General features: G+C 40.7%; 1 protein-coding gene across 1 annotated transcript; it reads left to right on the top strand.

Annotated features, from left to right (window-relative positions):
- The first annotated feature begins 165 nt into the window (after positions 1-165).
- LOC106912787 (F-box/LRR-repeat protein 7) lies at positions 166-25,787 on the top strand. Its single transcript, XM_014979572.2, has 4 exons — positions 166-624; positions 5,998-6,087; positions 21,682-22,299; positions 24,498-25,787. The coding sequence occupies exons 1-4, from the start codon at positions 588-590 to the stop codon at positions 25,232-25,234; spliced, it is 1,482 nt and encodes a 493-aa protein (XP_014835058.2). The 5' UTR covers positions 166-587; the 3' UTR covers positions 25,235-25,787.
- The last annotated feature ends 745 nt before the right edge of the window (positions 25,788-26,532 follow it).

The raw sequence follows: 26,532 nt of genomic DNA, 5'->3' as shown, positions 1-26,532 counted from the left end.
GAGTCACATTACTCCTATCAAACACATCTGTAGGTGGAAATTATTGACTAGAACTGTGTATGCAATATATAGAACTGTAACTATTTTAAGGTCGCATTCTTAGCCTATTTTAAGAAAATCCTAAAAGTGTGGCGGAGGGGGGGGGGGAGAAGAAAAGCTCTTGGTCTGCGGTCTCTTTAAATCCCAAACCAGTGGACGGGATCTGCGCGTCCTCACAAAGCCTGTCTGGACTCTCCACTCATCCTGATAAACAGCTGCTTACCATTTAAGGGGGAACTTCTCAGAAAAAAAAGGGAAAAAAAAGTTTTCCTTGGACCTCCTCTGGAATCAAGACTTTTGTCTGCGGATGTTCGGATTTAGAGTCTGCAACGCTGCAAAACGCACCAAATCTGGACTCTCGAGTTTTTTTTGTTTTTTTTGCGCAATGCTCCGCCGTCCTCAGTTCAACATCTGGATTAACTATTTGAAGTCGGATCTAACGGCAACAGCAAACTTCAGCTTTAAAGCAGCCTGCCTCCTTTGTGTTTTCCTCTGGAGTTCAGCCTGATAAACCCGAGTGCCTGCTCGTAGATTATGTATTCTTTAAAATGGGTGCGAACAATGGAAAACAGTATGGAAGCGAGGGTAAGTGAAGCCATGATAACTTCTAATCACGCTTCATGTCGAATCTGTTGATTTCGTATGTGATTCTCGGCGCAGTTGGTATGAAAATCCCGTTATGTGCGTGTTTTGTCCCGTAGTAAACTAAAAATAGAAGACCACGCAGGGTTGGTTGAGTTGGAGCTTTTTTTCTCTCTCTTCAGACATCCTTAGTTTTCTTGGTGTTTTTCGACCTCTAACGGCTATTTTATTACATGCAACATTTTTATAAAGTCTAAAAAAAAAAAAAAAAAACCCAGAGTGACATCTGCTGGTTGTATCTCCTCATTTTTAAATGTAAAACGTGTTGAACATCAACGCAACTTTACCTAAATAAATGAACTCCTCTTCATCTTATTTCTATTTTTGACCCAATTAAAATCAGTTTGCATTCGTCTTTATGAAGTGAAACTAAACAACTGAGTGTTGCAGACACTGGCTGTGATAACTTGAGTTCAAATTCAGTATCACCTCACATAATTAGCTGCCTTGGCAGGGCAACGTAGTCATCTGTCAACACAACTGCTGTAATTTATGGCCCTTTTTGTTTTAAAAGGAAAAGGCCTTCTCTTGCTGGTTAACTGAAGATAGATATGGAGACAAAATATTGTGGTTTGGGCACCTTATCTTGACAAGAAACAGTTTCTGAGATTTTCCTTCCCAATCTTAAGACTTGGAAGCCATTTTATGCATAATACTGGGGTTTTTTTATGTTATAGGGGAAAAACGTGAGCAGGCTCTAAAATTACTCTAAAATTAAATCTGTTGGCCACAGTGCATCTAGTGTGGCCCCAACTTCAGTTCAAGAATGATGCAAAATTGTTGAAGTTTATTTTTACTCAGGGTAAAATTATTATTACAATGGAAAATGTTAAGAACAACAAAATGTCTTTTTTTCTTTTTCAACCAAACTTCTAACAAATAGAACCACACATATCCAGAGACTGTTACTGCAAAGCCCATTTTGCTGCACCCAGAATAGCTTTTAATTAATTTATTAAACTTGTCCAAATATAGCTGGCGTTTTGAAAGAAAGGTACACAAATCCTGTTTTTAAACCTAAGATAATTTTCTTCAACTGAGCCTAAAATACAGCAAATGTGCAAAATCATTTTTAGTTTGGGATCTATGCAATGAATAACCCCTTTTCTACTAGAAATGAATACCAGGCTGCTGTATTTGCTCGACTTCCGTTTTTATCCAGTTTTTTTTCTTGGCCCATGAGTACTTTTGGCCCGATGATTTTTGACAAAACGTTTGGACAGCCCTGTTTTACGGGCTGCATGGTGGTGCAGTTAATAGCACTGTTGCTATGCAGCAAAACGAACTTGGAGATGACAAAACTGTGGATCTTGGATCTTGTAGATCCGCCTCGGGCAACGGCTATCTCAAAGTTTTCGCATTTTAGCGTGTCTTTATCAGCCTCTCCCGTCGTTGTGGAGGAAGGTTTCCCCACTCTTTACTTTTCTTCAGTGTTTCCATGACTCAAATTCAGGCAAACTGTGACTGTCAGGTAGGTATTTTACTCACATGCTTCAGTGATGGCAAAATAAGCTCAAATCAGCACCACTTCACCACTGTGTTTAAGCCTCTGTGCTGATGTGTTTTGTGTGGTTTCCTCCAAATATGGAGGTGTTCACTGTGCCCAAGCACCTACACTTTGGAACTGAACTCTCAATCCTTTTAAACAAGTAGTATTTGTTATGTAACATGCTATCCTATGTAACATCTGGTATTAGGTGTCGGTGAGCTAAACTGTGAAAGGTTTTCTCCAACCGTTGAATTATGGTCAGATATCTTCACTTTGGTCAGTTTGATGAGACAGATCTGTGTCCTCCAGATCTATAAACAACCTTCTGCTTTTGACACATTTGCTGATTATCAGTTTAGTTCATTTGATTAACAACAATTGGACTAACCCACTTTCAGATGATTCCCTCTAAACTCTTCTAAAAATGAAATAAGCAGAATAAGACTTTCCTCAGCCTTCTTTTTTTTAGTTTTACGTAAACTTTGAAAGCATGCAGTCTCTTGCAGAATAACTTATGACGGAAAGCCATCTTTATGTTTATTAGTTTTGTGATAAGAGGATTCCTGCAGCTGATTATTATCATAAACGTGGTGATGTGTGGAGCATCAAAAATTAGAGCTAGGATAGGAGATATAAGCAAAAAAGTAATTATCATCAAATGTTTGAAAGTAAACTCAAAATTTAAAACATCTTTGGAAATATATATATATATATATATATATATATATATATATATATATATATATATATATATATATATATATATATATATATATATATATATATATATATACATACATATATATATATACATATATATATATCAGCTGTCCAATCCATATGACTTTTTTAATCTGCAGAAATGTAAGATAAACTCAGACTGAACTTGACTCAACTTCATTTTTATCACATCGCTGTCATCTGTTGTCCCTCATACCATAAGATGATTACATCTCTACCATGTGGCTTTAATAATCCTGGAATATCAGCTCAGATGGACAGTCCGTGTCATCTTTATTACCATAAATAACATTTTACTAACATTTTGGGCGTATAATATTAAAGTGGCTGTCCAGTGCAGCCAAATGCATTATTTCTGGTCCCAGAGCAGTGATGTTTGTATAAATAACATTCCAATGAGCTCTCTTCCAAAGTCAATAAGTGCAGAGAAATGCCTGAACCTCGTGATTTAAAAAAGCAAAACATGTGGTCCTTCTCCACCTTTGATTTTATCATGTTAAGCTTCACCAGCGGCTTCTCTAATTGAGTTGAAGTTGCTCCTTTAGCTCCGCAGAAGGGATTTTGCTTGAAAATGCCATTAAACCAAACCTTTGCATGTATTCAATATCAAATAAATAGATTAACAATGTAACTGAGATCCTTGTTTAACTGAGGAGACAATTTAAAAATGTATTCTAATAGTACTTCACCAAAAAATGATGTAGGCACCATTTTATATTAGGAACAGCATTAGTTTACTCTTCAGTAGACATTTTTGTGGTTTATTGTACTTTATCTGATCTTAATACAACTCGGAGGTGCATCAAAATACAAGCTGCTGGTTTTTTGTTTGATGCGTTTAATGAATAGATCACAGGTTTTTATTTAATCTATCAGTGATCAGCCTGAGCCCATCAAGGAAAAACTGGCTAATTCATGGCTGGTGCAGTGGATATAACCCAAACTTGGTTATATCCAGCGTAATGGTTTAACATTTAGGGGTAAATGTTAACTTCAGGTTAAAACGACGTAAGTAGTTTAGATTTTTAACTTCAAGTTAGAAGCTATCAACTGAATTCAGTTATTTACAGATATGTATTTTTTTCATCATGTTTACAAACCCCTTGTCTTCTCTGTCACTTTGTCGCCTCTTCTTGGTTCTATTGGGTTCACAAGACTCTAACTCTAACCCTGGAAATGATTTAAATATGGATTCATACCATTTTTGCCCAACCTTTTGGAATCATGGTCACTGACCGTAAGTGATCCCTTAACCCAAGGGAGACCTGCGGGGCTAACTGCTCTTGTTAAGGTCCACCTCTGTTCCAAGTTTTCTCCATTTGCAGATAAAAGTCTTTGCTCTGGTGTCCACGAGTCCCCATGTGATTTAAAGCTGCAGTACATAACTTTTATTTTAAAAAAATATGTTTTTTTTTACATATTTGTTCAAACCTTCGCCATGTTGTGGCAGTATGCGACAGATAGTCTGTGAAAAGATCCAACTCCTCCACCTCCTCCCTGAAATATTATTGCCGTCTGAAGAAATGCACCACTCCCCACCAAAAACAACCAACCAGAGCCAGGAGGTCATAATGCTGTCAGTCATCCTCGTGAACATGCTGCTAAATGTGCTGATAATCTAGAAACAACTCACTATCACAGGAAAACCATTTATCTGCCATCATGCTGGCATGGCCTCCCCCTCAGCATGATACTGCCACCAAAATACTTGAGCATCAGTACAGTATGATGTTGAAAAACCTCGTTCTTCTTCTTCTCACTGTGGCCAGACGGCTCCGTCTTTGTCTTGTCCGAATATTAAACTTTTACATTTTAAAATCCTTTGCTTTAATTATTCTACAGAAGTATAATTTCTGCTTCGAAATCCACAAGAGCCGTGCTTCTTATTTACAAGAGGAGAATTCTTCAGGGCTTCGGTCCACATCTGTTTTCAAGTCTATCTCCACAATTAATTACACACTGGTTACAAGTATGCAGCAAACCATCCACAAGGAAACAAGCAGAACCTTTTCCAAAACTTTTTTTTTTTTTGCCCCCTAACCAAAAAAAAACACAAAAAAAACAAGACAGCCAAACAAAACACTAAATTAAATTTTTTCTCAGCCTGAAGTGTTTTTGGGGAGCGTTTGTTTCATATGTAGGCATTTGCATTCTTCTTCTACATTTTGCTGTGTCTTTTGTGTCCATTTCTTGTGAGCTCTATTAGTCGTAATGTGCTTTTAACATTCTTCTGCGCCCTTCAAATTACTACTGCTTTCAGGAAGAGTTTATTTCATGGAAGTGACTGTTCTTTGGGCATCGCTTCTTGCAAACACCTCTCCAGCCGGCCGTGCGCACCGAAGGCCACGGAGCTGCTTTTATATCCCGACAAAGGAACGAAACGCCAAATGCAACATTTCCAAGCATGCAAAGAGCAGCCTGCAGCCAGCACTCCAGCAGCAGAGGCACTCTTTCATAGTGATATCCCTTTGTCCATAACTTCTACAGTCGTTATAAAGAAATTTAAACCAAGTACCTATAAAGACAAACATAACTCATGCAGGAAGACTTAGGAATCCATGTAAACTCAATGAAACTGCTTTGATGTGGCAGTTTAGAGACGAGACCATGACTTAAGAAATATGCTGCGGAAGAGCTGCAGTCATTTATTAAATGCTTTTGTCTTCCTCTGGAGCGTTTCCTCAATCGTCCTGTGTGGAAATGAAGACTGGGGAGAGGTTGCAGTGGACTTAGTTCCTCCTCCGAATAAGAAAACCAAAAACCAGATACTTAGTCAAACAGAGCAGCCCAGACTTTGTGCATGTGCCAAGCGGAGATATTTATCCTCAACTGAGCAACATAAATGTCATAAAAGCAGAGACTGATGGCTTTTCTGGTTTCCTTACACTTGAATTGTACTAAGGTTGTCAAACAAGTGGAATTATCTCTGATGCACTTGAAAAGTTTTCTTACAGAAAAAAAAAAAACAATCATTTTCAGCAACTGTTGGGCACAGATTTCCTCAGATTAGTGATGCATAAATCTGAAAAGGTCTACTTGTCCCCCCAGCTGTCAAGCTGAAGTCCATTTGTTTTTCATTTCTGCAGGTAAAGGGAGCTCAAGCATCTCCTCTGACATAAGCTCAAGCACCGATCACACACCAACTAAGGCTCTGAAGAATGTGGCTACCACTGAAGGTAAGGCATCTGGTGCTCATTAACCAAACTGCCCTCCCTTTTTCCTCCTCTTCTTCTCTCTCCTCCTCCTCGCGCACTGCCTTTTTTGGGACAGAAACCTGTGTGTTCCCTGGTTCCAGCTCCCATCAGAACCAAGAAAATGTTTCAGAAGATGGAGGAAAAAAATACACACACTTCTGGCTCCTCATAGTGAAAGAATGCTTATCTAAACTGAGGTTGTATCAGGCTCAAAGTGCTGCCCAGCAGGGCGGGAGGGAGGGAGGCGCACGGTTGCAGGAGAGGTTTTCTCTTTGTTGTTGTAAAGATGAAGACAGTCTAGAGAGTAAATATGAGGTTGAGGAACTTAAACTTCACTCGGTTAGGTCTCTGGTTCCCTCTTTTCTCTTCATAATTTTCTGTTTGCTTACCCCAACAAAATGCCAAACCACAGATTGCCTTGGAAAAGAATTAAAACCCCTTAATCTTTTGCAAGTCTTGTTGCGTTACAACCACAAAATTCAGTTGTTTTTTTTTTTTTTTGGTGGTGCATATTTATGAACAGCTTCCTCGAAGCATGGCGCTACCACCACTGTGTTTCACAAAAGCTAAGGTATGTGTTCAGGGTGAACACATTTGATCCCTTGTTTTTACTCTCAGAGTAAAAAGTTGTGCCCTGCTACTGACGAAATATCTTCTGCTCCTGTTTGAATCCTGGGTTCTGGTGTTCATACTTTCTCTTTTAGTGGGTAAAAGCCGACGCCCTCAGCAGAGCAGCGATGCCAAAGTCACACTGCTGATGGGCAAAGTCACCGATTCAGTCCCAAGAATATAAAAACGTTTTTTGAGCAGTGATATCTCAACTCAGTGAAAATAAGGTGCCCTGTTCTTACATTGAGCATGTTTGCTCTTCTTTTACATAGTCAAAATTCCCACCACCATTTTATTTGGTGGAGTCAGATTAAAGGGGGCAGAACACAATGTTGGCAACACTTTTCAGTTTTTCTTTTTTTTTTTTTTGAGTTTTGTAAAATAAAGTTTTCTTTCCACTTCACTAAAGTCCTTTTCTATTTGTAGGCTTACATTTACAACCAACATTATCTATTCCTTACTGCATTCACTACAGATACATCTGTGCTGTGTCAAATATTATGGAATATTTGCTGTAAAGGCTCCTTTACTTCCAATTTTCATTCATGAAGATAATATTGATTTTCATTCTGGACAGTTGTATGGCAAAACGACACCTGCTCAAAGTTATGACTTTATCCCTTCCTCCTTTGTGTTTCTTTGTGTATTAATGTTTTCTAGTACATCTCTGAGGTTACGTGGATGAATTGTAATTCGGGGAACTGAAGTAAACAAGGATGGATCAAATCTTTTGAGATTTTTGCTTGTAAAAAAAATTGATCCTAACTCATAATCTTTGTTTGTATACCACATAAATCCTTAAACATTTGCGGTTTTAACTTGACAAACTGTGAAAAAAATTCAGTTTATTTGTAACAAACATGTCATTACGAGGCATTAAGTTTCAAAACTCAAAGTCGCTGATCGGTTCTGATTGAAAGCTTGGTGCAGTTTCTTCCGGCTGAGCCGTGACTCATTGCCTGTTTTGCTCCCTTCGTGCTCATACAGAGAGCACACTCACCCGGCTGCTGTCAGCCATTGTCGTCACCAATCTCAAATTTGCTCTGGCAATGGTGAACGTAATATTCCTGTGGTTTGGCGCTGCCCACTCAAAAACAAATAGGAGCTAGAGCCTGTGTTTATAACCGCCGCTCGGCAGAAAGACACAAGGTGTTTGTCAGGGAGCAGAAGTTACGGACCGAAGAGGAAGAAAATCCCTGGCAAACGCACGACGCGTTGGCTGTTTTGAGTTTTACGCTAGATGTGAGAGGCTAATTCACCCGTTTAACCTTTACGATTCAGAGCGAGCAGAATCCGATTATTGCCGCGGGTCCGGCTCGTCTGGAAGCGCTGACTCATTCGGCTCTTTCCACCTAAAGGAGCTTCAGGAAACAGTTGTATAATTGTCCCGAATATGTCTCCTCTGAGCACAACCTGTGCAGATACGGGCTGAGTGAGTAACAGACCGTAGACAACTACGTCCAAACCATAATTCTCAACTGTGTTTTGACTGAAATTGTTATTTTTTTCTCCATGCTAAGTGGGAGTAATTACATGGTCTACAACCGCCACAGCCACAGTCAAATCCCCCCTCCTTAGAAAGACACGCACACACCGAGCGCACACAGGCCGTGCAGACCCCTGTATGGATACTCGCTTGCAGTGGCAGATCAGGCAGCTCTGGCCCACACAGTCCTGTGGTCCACTAAACTAATCAGGAAGCAGTCTGGGCTGTTTCCCCACCGCACACTGGGAGTATTCATACCGTCCCAGAGCTGTTCTACGGCCGCCGCTGCTCTGATTCGGTTTGCCTTTTTTTTTTTTTTATCTCAGCATCAAGCATCACGATTTAATGAGACTCTTCTTTTTTCTGCTGCCACTGTATTTAACTGAACTGGAACCACACATGTCAGGCGTCTCAGAAACAACAAGTGATTCTAAAATATTCCGTTAAAGCAAACAAATCAGTAATCCGATAAAGAGAAACATTTCTAATTTCTCCAGCTCAAGCTGGCCCTGCTACAGCTACAGCCACAGGTCTTTTGTTTATTGGCCAGCAGGCATCGACTGGTTTCTGATTCATGATAAACAACTCTGTTTTAAACATTTGCAAAAAATTTTCTGCAGTGTAAAATGTTTTACTGGCATCACAGAGTGTGCAGGTTTTTTCTCTGCTAGTGCAACACATGGAAGAGAACTTCCTTGACCCATTGCATGCAATGCAAGCCATCAGTCATCTGTGTATGTGTGGAGTGGCATCCTGGTATTCGTGGGGGTCGGGGGCAACAGCTGTCCTTGAACAGTTAACATCCACAAATATTTGAGACCCTCTTTAAAAACACTTATAACCGTCTATTTTAATAGTTCACTCACTAAATATTCCCAAATATGCATTATTTAGCATAGCACTTAGAGCCACATGTATCTTTAGTAAAAGTCACACAGCTCTGCATGTTTTTGGTGATGCTTTCAGAACTTAACAGATTTTTATAACTAAATCTTTGTTAAAGCTACATACTTTCCTGCAGAACCTCCGGTTGAGGTAAACCATTTGTTGCTAACAAGAAAAAGAAAGAGGGACACAATCAGAAATGTAAAGTGGTATTTTGACTGAGAATGAAAACATCCTCAGTGATAAGTTCCAACACCAGATGTAGTAGCAGTTTGTTTTTGTACTGGCATTTGTCCAGGGCGTACTTTGCTTCTATTTTAATTCTAGTTTTTGTTTTCTCACTTGGACACCATGCTGTTTAAGCTCAAAATTACCACTACCAAAATATTACACCAGTTTGTGCCTGTCGGCCAAAAACTGCCAATATCTTTTTTAAAATCACAAATTTATTCCTTGGAACCGCGTTGCAGTTCTTTTGGAGACATATTCACATTCCAGCAGATATTCATTGACATTTTGAGAATATTACGATTCTGAGTGGTGAGGGGAAGCAGACTTGGACTTGTGGTGTCTATTTTGTGAAGTTTATCTAATTACCGAGTGAAATAGCAGTCTGGTATTAACAGCGTGCGGCCACAAGTAATCCTAGAAGTTCAAATTCAATTTTACCTTCTTCAATATATTAGTAATTTTCTTTGCCTTTAGAGGATATAGCTTTAGTTGCCACTGTGTCTAGGACTCCAACCAGAGGCGCTGTTAGGGAGAGCATCAGTTTTCATTTTTCTGTTAAAAATAATCTATTCCATGGCAATAATTTGAAGGAAAGATTTTCTTTAAGACTCAACAAAAACCACAGTGCTAAGTTATTGGCCTGCGTTAATATCAGTCAGGTAATGAGAACCAGGGCACTGCCTGCCTGTTGTCTTTCACCAATCCTGCATGCATTCCCAGAAAATCAGCATGAGGAAGCTGCACTCACTCTTCTGTTGAAAACAAACCGTGTCGGGCCGGGAGCTGTGCAATTCTGCTTTCAGTTATTATTTAGGCAAGTTTGTGGTAGCCTGACCTAGTTTAGCTTTCTATTAGCTGCAGACTCAACAGGCACAGTGCTGGACAGTAAATCCCTCCTTTGGGATGAAATTGAGTATTTCTCAGCAGGGGTTACACTTAGACCCTAGCTGGGCCTCCGGGATTTGTCCAAGTCGGGGTACCTGAGGAATGCGGCCCAGACAAAGTGGGAGCCCGACAGGAGGCTGTGTGGTTTGACATTTGTAGGCGGTTTTGTGTCAGCTGGAGATTTTGTTTAAATTTCAAACACTGATGTAACACAGACCCGGTGTGGGTGTTGGGCACCTCAGAGGAGAAGTTCGAGGTCAGTTTCTTCAACTGTCTGCTGTGGCACCAGGAAGGTGGGAAGCAGAGGGAACAATGGACAGGCCCACTTCCTCTCTGGAGTCAAGGACCAAAGAAGCAGTGATAACGGCGACACGGAAAAGCTTCCCTACAACCCCGACCGAGCCATACGGGTCTGCACAGACTTAGATAGAGTAGAGGTCAGATGTTTGCATACGCTCGTCCATTGAGCTTGTTTTGTCTTTGTTTGTTTTGGTCCAGGAGAATCAATAATGCAACAAATAACTTTGATTCATTTTTAAACAGTATTTGAATGCACAGGTTTTAATTTATTGTGGATGTTATGAATTTTTAACCCTTTCATGCATAGCGGTCGCTACAGTGGGCAGCTGTCTAAAAGCCATTTTCTTGTGCTTCTTGTGGATTTTTATGTTATAAATGCACACAGACCACTGAAGTGGATACTGATGCGTCATATCAACTACTGGCCAGCAGCTGCAAATGCAAGAAATGATTTTTGTTAAATCCAATATGGCCGACAGACAAAAAAAGCATGCCGACCGACCCGGTCCCTCCTTCTACTGTAGACGACTCTTGCAGGTAAAAAAAAAAAATATTGTGACATCAGGTAACCCCTAAAGAACAATACCGCTGATGTATTTTTCAAATAACTTTGTATTTGGAGAAAATTACAATTGATCACCTAAAAAATAAAAAAAATTGAAAAAAAAAAAAATCCTGACACAAAGGATCATAATTCATGCATGAAAGGGTTAATAAGATGTAAACAAAGTAAAATGTACATCAACATCACTAATAAAATTTGCTTTGAAGTCTCTAATTTGGTCTCATAAATGCTCATTCTAAAATAATTAAATATACTTTGTGAAATATTATCATTATGCCGACAAGTCATGTTCAGTATCCGTCTGTCGTGAGTCACGTTACTTGTCTGTCATCTTTTGAGTCTGGGAGCAACAGGGAGTCAGCATCCCTCAATCATAAACTCCAACCATGCATTCAGTTTCTGTAACTGTTTTATTCTTTTTTTGGGCTTCAGGGAAGGCCATTCCAAGCTCACCAGTAAAGTACTAATTGTGAAAACTGCTCAAAAACTCTCACCATTCACTAAAATAAAACATAAATTTTTATGCCCCAAAAAGCTGGGAAACTCAGTAAGAGCGACTAATTAACAGAAGGGAGGTGAAGTGAGACTCCAACTATAAACTGGAGGAAAAGAACGACATAATCTATGAGAACTAAGTCTAAATGCACAAAGAATAGAAAATAGGAATAAACTAAGAACATGAACACAAAGCAATGAATGCCAATGGCAAAACCCTAATGAGAGTAACACTTAAATGTGGCAAGACCCTTATTGCAATTATAAACCCACAAATGATGAAAACACAAACCCAAATGAAACCCAAAACATAAACACCAGTGAATTGTGAAAAAAAAAGAAAGGTAAAATTTTGCAGCGTCAACAATATGCTCTGATTTTGGCACCAACTTCCCGCCTGAAGCATACATAATCGAAGTAACACACAAATACAGGCTCTGTGATCCAAATAACTCCAGGAAAGATTATAATCTTTAATTATTAAAGGTGCACAGTCAAGAACTATCAGTCATCAAAAAATGGTAATAAACCAGAATCCCTTGACATTTCCATTACAGTTTCACATCATCAGCGCGATTTTCCTCATCTGTTAAAATAACGTAAAATCACATAAATAATTATAAGTGACAGACTCATGCTTCAGTGTGAAATATGTATGAAAATAAAGCCTCCTAACACCCCCACAGTGATGTGTTGAAGGCAGTGTAAAGGTCAGAAGTGAAGTCTAAACAGCTCTGCTATGAAAACTCCCTTCTTACAACATGTTCAATTTCTAACAACCTTCCAGGAACAACAAATCCGTCACACTTTACCCATAAACTAACCTCGAGTACTGACGAACTGTTTACTCGTGTTTGCTCAGCCAGATATATAGTGTTTCACTGTTGACTTTTGCTGCGCCAAGGCTAAAATGCTCCTTACAGAGAGATGTTTGCGTGTGTGTCATTGCCACTGGGACATTTCTTTTTTTTACTGTAGAGAGGCGATTTGAGTCGGAGTTGCTCTGTTGCTCCACCGGAGCTCTGCTCTGTTTGCATCCAAACAGAGAAGTTTGTTTAAGTGTGGATGCATCTGTTTCTTTGGATGTTTGAGCTTCTCACCTTACAGAGCAAATACTAACTTGAGTTGCTTTGAATTTTTTTATGCTTAGAAATGGTTATTATTATTATTATTTTTCCACTTCAGAGCATTTTGAATCAAGCAGTAGCTGAAGCTGTCTTGTGAATTTACAGCAAGTTTCATTGGAAGTGTAAAGGTTTTGCTTCTGGGACTTGTCCATGTAAAGAACACAGAGGAGAAAAACATTCGGTGCTGCTTTCTTCACGTTTTCTCCATCAGCTGTCCTCACTCCTCCTCCTTTTTCTTTCGGCCTGCTACAGCCAGGAAATCGAAGCAAAAAAGCTCAGAACGAGAGTGAAAAAAATGCAAAACAATTGCAAGCAGATTTCCAGAAAAAGGAGGAGGCGAAGGAGAGATACACCAGCGCAGAGAGCAGATCTCTCTGTCTCGTAACTCTTCGCTGATTACTGCTCAGTCTTCCCATCCTCTATTTTTGACAGGCAGAGAATGCGGACCCTGTAGTTTTGAGAGTGTTTGAAATTTTTGCAAAAGCGTTACGTTTTCTCGCCGGGAACACGTTTGACAGGATTTGGCAGCGACACCACCTGGCTTTGCTTCCTGTAAGATCTTGGCTCGGGTTGTTATGTTTTTGATGTAATCCACCTGGGTCTTTGGGACGTTTAAGTGGCAGCATGACCACAGTTATGGACCAGCTGAACCAACACATTAGGCTCTCTTCGTCTCATTTTGTGGTGTGTGTCATTACGTAAGCCTGGATGTATCGGCTGTGGTTGAATCGGCAACAGCACAAAAATGAGAAGCAGTTTTTATAATTCCTCAGGGAGTCTTGGATGGCTTTCTGTTTTGCATGGTGACAGATTAAAGAATAAACACAGACAGATGAATGTTGTTACAATGGAGGATTGGTGTTTCACAAGGAAAGGACCCGATTAGGCACACCTCTCATAATACTATTAGAATACAAACCATCTCGATGCAGATATAACTCCAGGGCCATGCAGTCAAACAAACATAACCCCTATTATCTAGAAAACAATATTGACATGGGTTTTATTTCTGTTTTTTAAGTCCTCCCATCTGAAGCACTCCACACCAAACTAATGCAAGAATGCCTTGATGACATATTCGTTCCAGTTGCATTGGGAAGTTTTTGTTCCATAAATTCAAGCATACATTTTCGAGAAGAAATTGTCCTGTTCTAACTCCAAAACCTTATTTTTTAAAAAATATTTCTGGCACTTTTTTGAATTCCACACCTCAAATTTGATGGGTCCTTACTCACTTTCAGTGAAGCTAAACGAGAAAGGCTACAATTTGTAAATGAAAGATTGGACTAGAATAATGTAAGAAGGTCATGAAGGTCATCCAGATTTATCTTCTTAAATCAGGGTGTCAGGGTAAGAAGAGAGACGGATGAAATGATCCACCCAACATGCCTATTGTCTACTGCAGCATCCTGTGGGGGAAGTGCAAGGATCTGGGGCTGCTGCAGTTGCTCATGTCAAAGTTCAGCAGCACTATGAGGTCAACTGACTACCTGAATGACCAGGTTATTCCATCAATGAATTATTTCTTTGCTGATGACACAGTGATATTCCAAGATGCTTGGATTCACTAAAACAGTAGTTCAGGGATCAGGAGACGTTACTTTCACCCCAGAGTTCAGAGCTTTGTCCAGTTGAGAGTCTTTGGGATGTTCTGGTGAAGGATTTCCACAGACTCTCCCTTTATCCATTCAAGGTCAGTGAGTTGACTGTGCCGTGTAAAATGCTTAGCTTCCACAGGGTCAGCCTTTCCACAGATTTAACGTAGCTCATAAGTATCGTGAGGTTTCATAAAGGGCTGCTCAAAATGAAAAGGACTCAGAGCAACACAAATCTGTCCAAAAGGAGTTCCAGGATGAGCTATAGAACTACAAAAAGGACCATAATAACTCTTATTTAGACTGAATCCTTTTTGTCAGGACTTTAGAGCCCCAAATGTTGGAACCCTTCCCCCATTTTTTGTTGCTTTAACCACATAAGATCACAACATTTGCTACTCATCATCACCAAATCAAGCGTTTGGGCCCAGTTTCCCTTTTCCCATTCCTGCTTGGTGAGGAGTTCTTCTGGGTGCCATGTGTAGCCACATTTCCATCCTTCATCATTCAACATGACTTTCCTCCTCGCTCTAAACCTCGTCACGCAACTCCACCAACATGAATGAACTGCACAGAGAGGCACACTGTGATCTTTACTCCTCCTCCCAACTTCGTCAACCTTCGTCTTTGGCATTCCATTTGAACAAACGTTTAGGAATGACATAATTTCCCAAAAAGCCTGCTCCTTTTTTTTTTTTTTGAATGATGCCAAATTACTTGCTTCTTCCATATGTGTGTTGGAAATGTGGGGTGGACAGACAACACAAAAATGGATTGATGAAAAGAGGTGAAAGCTGAGTATGGAGAGTTTTAAAGAGCTCAAGTTGGAAACAAGTTGCACTGTGGAAAAAAGAAAACTTTGTGGTTTCTGCAAATCTGCTTTAGCGCAGTGTCTTGAGACTGTGAGAAACGCTGCCGCCTTTAAGTAAAAGCGCAACAGGGAGGCTTTCTCGGTGAGAAGAGGTCTGTTTCCTGCCCAAGTGTGCACATTGTGAAGGAACTAGCAGGTCCCATTGTTTTCCAGGTCGTGCAGTGCCGTCTGCGCTTCCTGTAGTGCTGATAGCCAAGCCGCCACACTGTACGCTAATATCAACTTCCATGTATTCAATAAAACCCGAGACAGACCCAGATGTTTTTCATCCCAGCAGTTTTTTTTTCTCAGATGTTTGGTTTGAAATAAAACTGGAGCATGTAACAGTGCTGATAAATCATTTGTGTTTGGTTTAGTTAAATCCAACGCCTGTAGCTTTCTGCTTTTCCTGAAAATGAGGGTTTGCGTTTTGGAGGATCCACCTGATTCCTTTACATTCCTGGCCCTCGAGGGCCCTAAGGAACCTTGCAGAGCGGTAATGGCACCGAGGTAATAGATAGGTCCATTCTGCCAGATGCAGTAGTAATAATCCTTGGAGCTCCAGACGGGGTCTTAGTAGGGCCTCGACGCGCTGAAAGATTCTGAGTAGAATCCCCCTGGCTCTGGTTTATGACCAAAGTCTGGACTGACCGTTCCGTTGCACTTGTCTCCATCTCTGGTAAAGTCTGCAGACTCTTTTTTTTCCAATTTATCTTCTCTCTTGCCCAGTTTTCTCTTTAAAAGTCCCATGCCTTAAACCTGCTCTTTTATTCTTTCTTTTTTTAAATTATTTAGGTTTTTATCATTAAAACCACATCGCTCTGTACATCTGAGGCCTCTTGGCTCTTTAGTGATTCCACTGATTGATTTACATTGAACTTCTAGTATGAAAGGACCATCCAGATGTGCCTCAGAACCACGGCTAAGTTAATGTTAATGAGATCCTGGTGCATCGACACAGATCGCACATTAGCGGCGAACGCTTTCAGCCAAGTATGCCTTGCTGTGGCTATGTGTGCATTCAGAACGCATGAGATTTCCTTTCACTTCACCAGAGCTCAGTTGTTCTTCATCCCGGGTAAAGACCAGATGTTCCACTGTTCTCCTCTGATTTCCGAAACCAAGCTGAGTCGTCCACCAGCTGCACTTGCAGCGCCTTCAAGAAAGAGTTGAACAGCTGCGTGGTATTTGTTGGGGTAATGATACACAGATATAAAACCTGACACTCTTGGTTAGCTCATTCAAAGACCCCTTTTTTTTTTTGCAGCAACTGAAAGCTTAACCTTTGATGCTGAGAATGTGGAGTGAATGTTTAATTTTCAGGTTTCCCTTTTGTCAAGATTAGAAATCAGAAGATGTTTTTGGGATTTTGTAGCCACACCTACGTAAGCCATAAGTGTTTTTTGTACAGATTTTGGTTACATTGTCTTGTATAACTAGTCCACATTTGTTCATAGTAACACCACAACTTTATTATATTTTATAGGGTTTTATTGATTAGGTAATGCTAAGCAAACATGTAAGGAAAATAATCATTTCAGCTCTGGATGTGTGTTTATAGTTCAAAGGTGAATCTTTACCTTGGTTTTATGCTTTTTTTCAGCTTATTTTAGGTTTTCTGTCCTGTATTTAGCTTCACTCCCTGACCAGCTATTGATCCCAACAACATGATGCTGCCACCGCCGTGTTCCAAGGTAGCAATAGGTTATAAGTTTACAAATGCAGATATTTTACAGGAATATGGAGTCCTTTGTTGCCTAATCACTGACATTTTTCTTCTTGTTTGCACATGCAGTGTGGAATTCATATAATAAACTCAATATTAATACTAAAGGAAATATTGGATATGTGGCACCATTTTCAATACATTGGGAGCAAACCTGAAGAAAATGTATTTTCATAGAAAACATGATAAATAATTTCTAAACTTTTTCCACTTTTAGTGTAAAATATAAACTGAGAAACAAATCCATCGACAACTCGTCTTCCAGGCAGTTTTACTTTTCATTATCGTGGCACTTATGGACCTGTAAACTTAAACTGACAATTATACTGACCGTTGTCAGTAAAATGTCAGGAAAAGGTTCGTGAAACACTGAAAAGTCCCATCAACTGGAGTCAGATTAACAATCCCAGAGCGTCCACACAAAGGCGAAGCCAACTTTACTCATCTGTACCCCAGAGTGGTTGGTGTGATTACTGTCCCTGCAAATGCAAAAAGCTGAAGCCGCCCTTTGATCAGTCACACATGTAATCACACCAACTGGAAGTTGCTCTTTAGGCAGCTGCAGATGTTTTGCATACAGGATCTACAGCATTACTTCAGCTTGGAACCGAGCAGAGCTGCGCCTCATCCATCAGGAACTAATGACTCAAAGGTTGTTTAGATCCGATGTTTTTGCTTTAATGTATTTTTAATGCTGTTGATTGAAATTAGGCCTGTTAACCTTAAAAACTAACAGAGTTCCCCCAATTTCTGGAGCATTTCTCTGCAGCCTGTGATTCTTTTTCATGTCTTGACAAACACGACGTAATAAAAGACGAAGCCATTACAATTTTGAAACTCTGCATATAAAAACTGCAGTGCCATTACTGTCAGGATATATTTGAACAGCTGTGTGAACTTCACAATGGAGGATTTGTTTGTAATGACATCAGCCCATTAAAGTCTTCTGCATGAAGCTTAAAAAATTTATTATTGTTTAAAATATGTATTTGCCAAAATAAGCCAGATGACCTCAGGGAAATTGAACTTAATCATTAACAGACCACCTGCAGAAATGTGATGCATGAAAACGCTGCGATTTTCCAATTTCCGATCTTTGTTTCACCTCAGTTTGTTTGCGAGTCAGCACAGGAATGGCGTTTTTTTTTTTCTTTTTCTAGCATAGTCGTGAATCAGACAACATGCTACAGAGTCTGTGGATGTCATCAGAGCCCAGAGCCAGGAGGCCGACTGAGACACCGGTCTGGAATAGAGATCTGCGAGGGCGGCGCCACCGCCTGGCTGTCAGACCCGGCTCACGGATCCACGTAAAGGACAGGATGGCGCACATTTGTCATTTATGTCGACATCCGGTGTGTAAACAGCTGACTGTAGGTCCAACGGCGAACATTTATCAACTTAGTCCTAGCCATGATAGATGTCTTCCATTTTTTTTTACTTTTTCGTCTCAGTTAAAAGTTTCAGAAAATCAAACATTACATATATCAAATATGACTTAAACAGTAATTGAAAGCCTTGAAATTGGACCTCTGTCTCTTTAAGAAATTCTTGGTCTTTCTGAAACTCCGCCTTCAGAGGTCAAACCAACATAGCTCCTGTTTTAACTGTTTAACATTATTTTTACCATCTTTCACTGAGAAGCAGCTCCTATAAAGAGTTCAGCAGTTCCACCAGGGGTGTGCTAATTGCTGCTGGCTAGTCTGAAGGAGCTGAGTGGGAGAGTAACGAGGGAGGTCTGCTCTGTGAGGCAGAAGCTCAAAAGTTTGGAAACTGCAGACACGCCCCCAGGGCGGAGCTAGGTCCACCCAGCCGTTTTTGCACAGTTGGATGGTTGCCATGGGAGATTAAAGGATTTCTCAAATGTGCATGAAAGAATCAAAGCAAAACTGGAAGTATGTTTTCGATGAGAAAATGACATTATAAGATATAATGATTAAAAACATCTTTTGCATGCAGTGAAACTACATGCCCTGCATAAAGGCTATGAATACTTTATGCAAGCTTCTGTGTTTCTGGTGGAAGCATTGTTCTAGTGAGGTGTAATTTTCTGTTCCGAAGCTGCATCCAGATGCAGTGAAAGAGGATTGTGCATGAGGGAGGACCGTGGCATTGTGTGACTGTGGTAAAACCTTTTTGGTGAGTTTTACAAGAGTGGCATTTTGATTGCCCCCTCTGAAGCAATTTCTACTGATTTTGAATTATGTAACAGGTTAATGGTTTTGCTGCATAAATGCACTCTACCTAATAGCTATATAGAGGCAATAGTTACATTAACAGACTGAAAATGTGTAACATCTGGGTTTTAGAATACCAGGAGCTGAAAACTGGGGTGATTTCTTCATGAATCAGAAAGTTTTTCTGACATTTGTTTGGAAGTAGCTCATTTTTCTCTTGCGTCAAAGTAATTTTTTCCAATAATATTGCTCCACAGTTTCATTTTTTTCAGTGTTGTTATAAAAACCTTAGCAGTTCTAACACTCTGTAAATCCTTTCTGAGGATGGGTTTTTGGAAAAAAAAAATCCCAGCATAACCTCAATAGCTCATACAAGAAGATTAATCACCTCATTATTTTTGCCAAAACGCCCGTAGAGTGAAGGTTGAGATATAAATGATGAATATCAGGATGCATGAGAGGAGTTTGCACAGCGTCTCGGCTTAATGGAGAAGAATCTGGGCGATCAGGTCGGAGGCTTTGGCGGAAGAAGGATTTTGTCGTCTGCAGCTACAGCGATGGGATCTAGCGATCGCTCATTACTGCTGCATCTACGCGCAATCGAAGCATAATATTTCAGACTGGGAAGACCTCGACCTGTGCACAGGGCCGACCGCACGTTAGCAGCAAACGCTTCTGATGCTTTGAAGCCACTCAGCTTATCTGATGGAGACTCCCTGCCAGCCAGTGCTTCAGCAGGTTTACTCCTGGTGTATAATTTGATTTGTTTTTTATTTCAAAGGTCCTAAAACGTGATAATGAGATCCGCAGAAACTGCATTACATGTAAGATGCCTTTACTGTGAAAGTTTGCCACTTCAAACACAGAAACGTTGAAGAAATAATTTATTCTTTTAAAAATGTCTTATTCCTTACTAACGTCTTGTTGGCAGTCGAATTTTCAATGTATTTCCAAGGTATATTAATTCTCTCTCCTTTTAATTGCATAAAAATTCTTGACCATTGATCACTATTTATTACTAAGCTGGTGTGATGTCATCTGTGGGTTGGATGAAGTTGGATTAGTCAAAGAAAACAAGGCTGATGGTGTAAGCAGAAACTGTGGCTGTAATTCAAAGATTCTGTAAGAATGTTGTTCAGTCCTTCAAATCACTTAAACAGGGCCTGCTTGAACAGTGGTGGACCTTATCAGGAGTGGCCGTCCTACCAAGATTACACACCGCTGACTCATCCAAGAGGTCACAAGAGAACCCACAGAACAACACCTACTCCACTGCAGGGTTAACTTGCCCCATTTAAGGTCAGCGTTTGATTGGCGAACTGTTCTTTGAAGGTAAAAACAACAGCTGACCAACAAGAACATGAATATAACTGCAAACATCTTAATGATCCTCGAGAGATTTGGAAAACCTTTTCGTGGACTGATGAGACAAAAGTGTGTGTGTCATTTTGTATCTTAAGTGCAACTAAAACGGCATTTCAGAAAAGAAAACATTATCTTGAAAGTCAAACGTGGAGGTGGTGCGATGGTCTGGTCTCTGTTGCTTGGGGATGTTTTTTATCCTTGTGGTACTTTTTTCACTACAAGTACTTTCAAGATGTATTTAATCACACGTACTTGCAATTTTGATCCAGTTTTGACAAATGACCTGTCAAACTGTCACATGGTATTGAGTCGGGGTAAGGAGTGGGAATAGGAAAGGAAAAAAAAACAGTAAATAAGATGTTGTTTCACTAATCTGTTTGAATATTTAAAATATTAAAAGGTTCAGTGTGCTTCATCATAATACAACATTATGCAAAACATTTGCTTTTCTGTTTTCAGTCTGTGTGACGTGTACTTAAATGAGATTAAAAAACGATATTAGCCAATCAAAAATTCTTGGGTGTGGTTTCCAGGCAGACCTTGGGGTATTAAGGTTAATATGTTTCCTTGCACTGTTTTATTGACAATGCATCTCATTGAACTGACTCAATCTAAAGGGTGTGTACTCTCAGCCCTGTTGTTCATATTGTATACAAATATGTGTCAGAGCGCTTTCAACGATCGCTTCGTCATAAAATATGTGGATGACTCAGTAATTGTCAGTTTTCTCTGAGGCAATGAGAGCAGCCGTTGTCCACTCATTGACTCTTTCATCAGGTGGCGTGAAGACTCGCGTGTGCAAATCAACATGTCAAAAACAGAAAACATGGCCACAGATTTCAGAAATTCATCAATATTCTACAGAGTCAATTTGGTCACTATAGTAAATCTTGAAGCTGTTTAATTGTCACTTATGACCATTAATCGAAAAGGTTTTGCTGCAGTGATTATTCTTATGACGTATCATGTTTAAAGCCTTTTTATATAAAGATAAAAATCTTGGCCAACCAGCCATATTGGGGTTAGTGTTCAATGTTGAGGAGAATCACAGATTTGTATCAATTAGTTGCAGGAAAAGATCAGCAGAGCAAACACAGAACAATTGTAGGGAAAAATGAGTTAGGGCCTGCAATATCAACATAGCCGAAGCATATTCCTTAGTCCAGAGCTAAATCCAAATGAGAAAAATAATGCCAAGACTTTAAGATCTAAAGATTTGTACAGCAGGTAGTAACTTTACAAATTTGCTATTATTCATCTTCTTCTGCCTTTCTTCTTCTCAGGTTTGGAGACGAGCACCAGAACACTAAGCACCCCCAGCCCAGGTCTGATCTTACCGTCCAAGTCCTCCTCCCTCTCCTCTCCCGCCCTTTCAAGTAATGGCAACGAGACAAACTCTTCATCCTCTTCTTCCGCCCACACTGAGACGGTGGCCGTGATCCACCCTCAGCCTGGTGTCCACTCCCGCTCCAGACAGTCCAAATCCCACCACTATGCCCCTATCAACCTGCTCCCCGACCACACCCTCCTGCAGATCTTCTCCCACCTCCCAACCAACCAGCTCTGCCGATGCGCTCGCGTGTGCCGCCGCTGGTACAACCTGGCGTGGGATCCCCGGCTGTGGAGCACCATCCGGCTCACGGGAGAGCTGCTGCATGCTGACCGTGCCATCCGAGTCCTGACCCACAGGCTGTGCCAGGACACCCCCAATGTGTGCCTGACTTTGGAGACAGTGGTGGTCAACGGCTGCAAGAGGCTCACCGACCGCAGCCTGCACATCCTGGCCCAGTGCTGTCCGGAGCTGCGACGCCTGGAGGTCGCCGGCTGCTATAACATCTCAAATGATGCCGTGTTTGAGGTGGTGTCCCGCTGCCCCAACCTGGAACACCTGGACCTCTCAGGTAAGAAGACAAACACAAAAGAAAATAGAATCAAACGGCAGATGTTTGTAACTTAAAGGCGCTGCTTGAATTGTTAGAGTATGCTTGATCTATTCTGCAGAATATACGAAAGATCGCATGTGAAAGACCACAGCTCGACTTCACTCTCAACTACCTTGCAGACATTGCCTCATTCATCAGTTACACTGGATTTACCTGTTTATGGATGTTATTGTAGAGCGTATCCAAAACATATATATGCTAAGACTGTTTCTAACGTGTGTATCAATGCATATAAAGGTATATTTGGTGTTTCCCCTACTAAAATAGGCTTCTATAAGTGTTTCTAGACTATCAACTGGCCAAAAATGTCTGAAAACGTTGTACGGTGCCAAGCCTGCAAAACTCAACATAAGTAAATTCAGTTATTCGTGACATTTGAGCAATTTCATTACTTTGCACCTCCATAATTCATGAAAATACTCATCTACAAACATTAACAAAATGATATGCATCAGGTAAGGGCAGAGGTATGAACTGACATGTTTACTGGTGTGAGACGGAAGTCGGAGGAGCCAAACTGGCAACAAGTGGGTGAAAATGGGAGCACAATTTAGTGAAGGAGCGACTTGGCCTGGAGCCCCAATCATTCCATTCAGGTTAAATTAAGAAGTGGCTGCTTCCTTATGTTGTACACATGTGTGGATTTATCTCCAGTCGCTGGTTTTCACTTATTTTTTGCAAAGCTGGTAAAAGCATTAGAGGTGCAGGAGCAGCTCTGCCAACCTCCAGTCCCCCTGTGGGAGAAGAAAGGCTTTCTTTAACTGAAAGCAGAGGCTTCTTCAACATGAGCAACGAGTCTGCTGCTTTCATTAAGGAAGTGACACAAATAACGTCGACTCGGAACGATGTTGGTTGTACAGGTGGGAGCGTTTGCACCACTAAATTAGCACAGTGGAAGCAAACACTTTCACACTGAGTGAGTTTGACTGGAGGAAAAACAATCAGAAGCTGATGATGTATTCCACTTCTGACTGAATATTAAACTTCTCTGTTGAAATATAACAAAACTTACCAAACTCTCTGGCGCCCCCATGTGGCAAACCTGTAAAATAAAGCCACATCTCATAATTTTTGGTTGCTGTGATGATTCCCTCGGTCCTTAGCAGCCTTTATGAGATTCCCTCCTGACTCAGTTTGAATGTTAAGTGACCCGAGACAAAAACCCGCAGACCCATTCTGTTAAAAAATAACTTCCAAGCATCAGTTTAATTTATTCTGTGGTGGATCAAGTGGGCATCTTCAAAGAATAAAGTCTTTTTCAAGTTTCCCAGTCATGCTTTCCGGATGAATAGAGCTATAGACGAGACTTTGAAATAAAATCAACATCAAAGTTTGGGTTCCTTCCGCCGTATCACCACCGAGTCTGTGTGCTCGAGGAAAGCTGCAGTTGAAAGCCAGAGAAAATAAAAGCAAATGCACGCATAGTGACGCCAGCATGCACTAACTGCTTGGTTTGAAAAAGAAATAGCAGTTAAAATCTAATTAATTAAACCACAATTTATAAAAAAAAAAGTTTATTTGTGTAGCTCATTTCAGCACCAAGGCAGTTCAAAGTGCTTTACGTCATAAAAACATCATATAGTCACCAGTCATGAAACAAACAATAAGCATTACGTTTTGGCGACATCCAAATCATAAAGCAAGAACACATTTCATAGGGAAAAAGTAATCACACCTTGGTATTTCCTCGTTATGGTCATTGTGAGTTTTTCAAACTCATTTTTACAGAAAGGAAAATGTGTCAATGTACATTCATTTAGGGTGCAATCCCACTGTTGGCCACTAAGCAGACTTCAAAACTTATACGGTTCGCTCAAATCATTTCCTAAGGGAAAAATGACTGTCATCAGCAGATGACTGCATTTTTAAAGATTCATTTGATTCGTTTTGAATTATTTCTTTTTATTCATTTAATTTTTTTTTTTTTTTTTACAAGTCTCTAAATTTTTGTTTCATCAAGTTTAAAGGATACAAGTCATTTTTAAAATGACAAAATAAACTAGTGTTGAAAGTAGATCCCTGTGGAACTCCCTCAGACATTTTCTATTGTGGTGCGTAGTTCATCCCAAGGCATGTTCTGTATTAAGAATCATCTTCGCTGAAAACGACAACTTGCAGTCTATCTCACTTGAGTTTTTTTTTTTTTTTTTGACCAGGTTGCTCCAAGGTGACCTGCATCAGCCTTACCCAGGAGGCCTCACTCCAGCTGTCCCCCATGCACGGCCAGCAGATCTCCATCCACTTCCTGGACATGACCGATTGCTTTTCGCTCGAGGACGAGGGCTTACGAACTATCGCCTCCCACTGCCCTCGCCTCACTCACCTGTATCTGCGCCGCTGCAGCAGACTGACAGACGAAGCCCTGCGCCACCTCGCTCTCCACTGCCCGTCGATACGGGAGCTGAGTCTCAGTGACTGCCGCCTGGTGGGGGATTTCGGCCTGCGTGAGGTGGCCCGCCTGGAGGGCTGCCTGCGCTACCTGAGCGTAGCCCACTGCACCCGAATCACGGATGTGGGCGTCCGCTACGTGGCCCGCTACTGCCCCAGACTGCGCTACCTGAACGCAAGGGGCTGCGAGGGGCTGACGGATCACGGTCTGGGCCACCTGGCCAGGAGTTGCCCCAAACTGAAATCTCTGGACGTGGGGAAATGCCCACTGGTGTCGGACAGCGGGCTGGAGCAGCTGGCCATGTACTGCCAAGGCCTGAGGCGGGTGAGCCTGCGGGCCTGCGAGAGCGTGACGGGCAGAGGGCTCAAAGCTCTGGCGGCTAACTGCTGCGAGCTGCAGCTTCTCAACGTTCAGGACTGCGAGGTGTCACCAGAAGCTCTGCGCTTCGTCCGGCGCCACTGCCGCCGCTGCATCATCGAGCACACGAACCCGGCTTTCTACTGACACGGAGAGCGGGTCGATCTGGCTAGCGTTTGTCTTTTTAAGTCGGTGGCGGTAAATCTTCAGCAGAATGTATTTAACATATTTATCTGTAAAAAGGCAGAACAGTACAGTATTTCACTTACGTGGCATCTCCCCCCCACCAGCATCATAATTAGCATTGTAACAACACTGAGCACTGAGTACAGCTGTGTTTGCATTTAAAGCCTATTAATATATATTTTCTACTTTAAATTGAATTCCATTTAAGGCCATATAATGCAATATTCTGTTCATAGTCACACTTTGTCAAAGTAAGTCATTGAAAATGTAGCCAAAAAGCAGCAAAAAAAATAACATAAGTATTGATTTCTGTGTTTTGTGCAGATGCACTTTACTCTGTTGTGCTGACAATCATTTCAACTGAGCTCAATGTGTCAAAACTTACAGTTTTTGTGTTTGTTAAAGGTTACTGTTGCATGAGAGGAATTTTACCGCAATGTTATGAGACCAACGTCGAAAATAAACAGGGACACATTGCTGCTAGAACTGTGCCAATAAATTTCTTCCAAAAATATTTCTTGTGTGTGAGTCATAACTGAGAATATTTAGTGAAAAAAATGTGTAAAAGTTTAAGCTGCGTGGACATTTTTGCAAGTCACTGATGGTAGAACTGTGACCATGACGGTTCTTCCCAAAGCTTTTCTTTTCCAACCTTTTTTTTTTTTTAAATCAAATGTAAAATGAGAAAGTATCTTGACCAAAATATTTCGGTTTTAGCAATCTTTTTACCCCGGCTGCACATCTTTTAATGGAAAAACAAAATCTGGACGTTTCTGTCACTTCCTTAGACTCACCACTAGAGGTCACTAGAGGTTCGCCCTTCTGGCGATCCGTTTGTTGGTGTTTTTCAATGAAGTTACGTTCTGGTTTGAGCTTCATCATCTTATCAGAAGTTTGTTCAGGAGTATTTCGTTTTGTTTTTCCAAATGACAGCTTGGTATGTACTGTTATGTACTGCGGAAAAATGTTAAATCTTTAATAAATTTCAAAAGCTTTTTTTTCAGGATCACAATTTAATCCTTTGCTTTATGTTTTTCTTGTATAGAATTGGTTTTTCACTTTTTGTCACAAGGCTGTCATCCCAAAGCCTTCAGCTAAGTGTGCAACCAGCCTGCAGGCACTTTTTCACTTAAAAAAAAAAAACTTTTTCAATCATTTTTTGATTTCATCTTAAGAACTGGTGTTCATTTACATTCATCTTTCATTGCAGCAGCACCTTTGGCTTCAGTAAAAGCTCTAAAGCTTTTGGAAAGCTTCCC

Source organism: Poecilia mexicana, unplaced genomic scaffold (assembly GCF_051168715.1).
Source record: "Poecilia mexicana isolate PSO_F unplaced genomic scaffold, ASM5116871v1 scaffold_20, whole genome shotgun sequence".
Lineage (NCBI taxonomy): Eukaryota > Metazoa > Chordata > Actinopteri > Cyprinodontiformes > Poeciliidae > Poecilia > Poecilia mexicana.
The sequence above is the reverse complement of the archived record's forward strand: the minus strand, read 5'-3'. Positions and strand labels throughout refer to the sequence as shown.

Coding starts and splice junctions, on each gene's coding strand:
- LOC106912787 (XM_014979572.2), top strand. CDS start 588: ATGGGTGCGAACAATGGAAAACAGTATGGAAGCGAGG. Junction 6,088..21,681: donor GAATGTGGCTACCACTGAAG/GTAAGGCATCTG, acceptor TCTTCTTCTCAG/GTTTGGAGACGAGCACCAGA. Junction 22,300..24,497: donor GGAACACCTGGACCTCTCAG/GTAAGAAGACAA, acceptor TTTTTTGACCAG/GTTGCTCCAAGGTGACCTGC.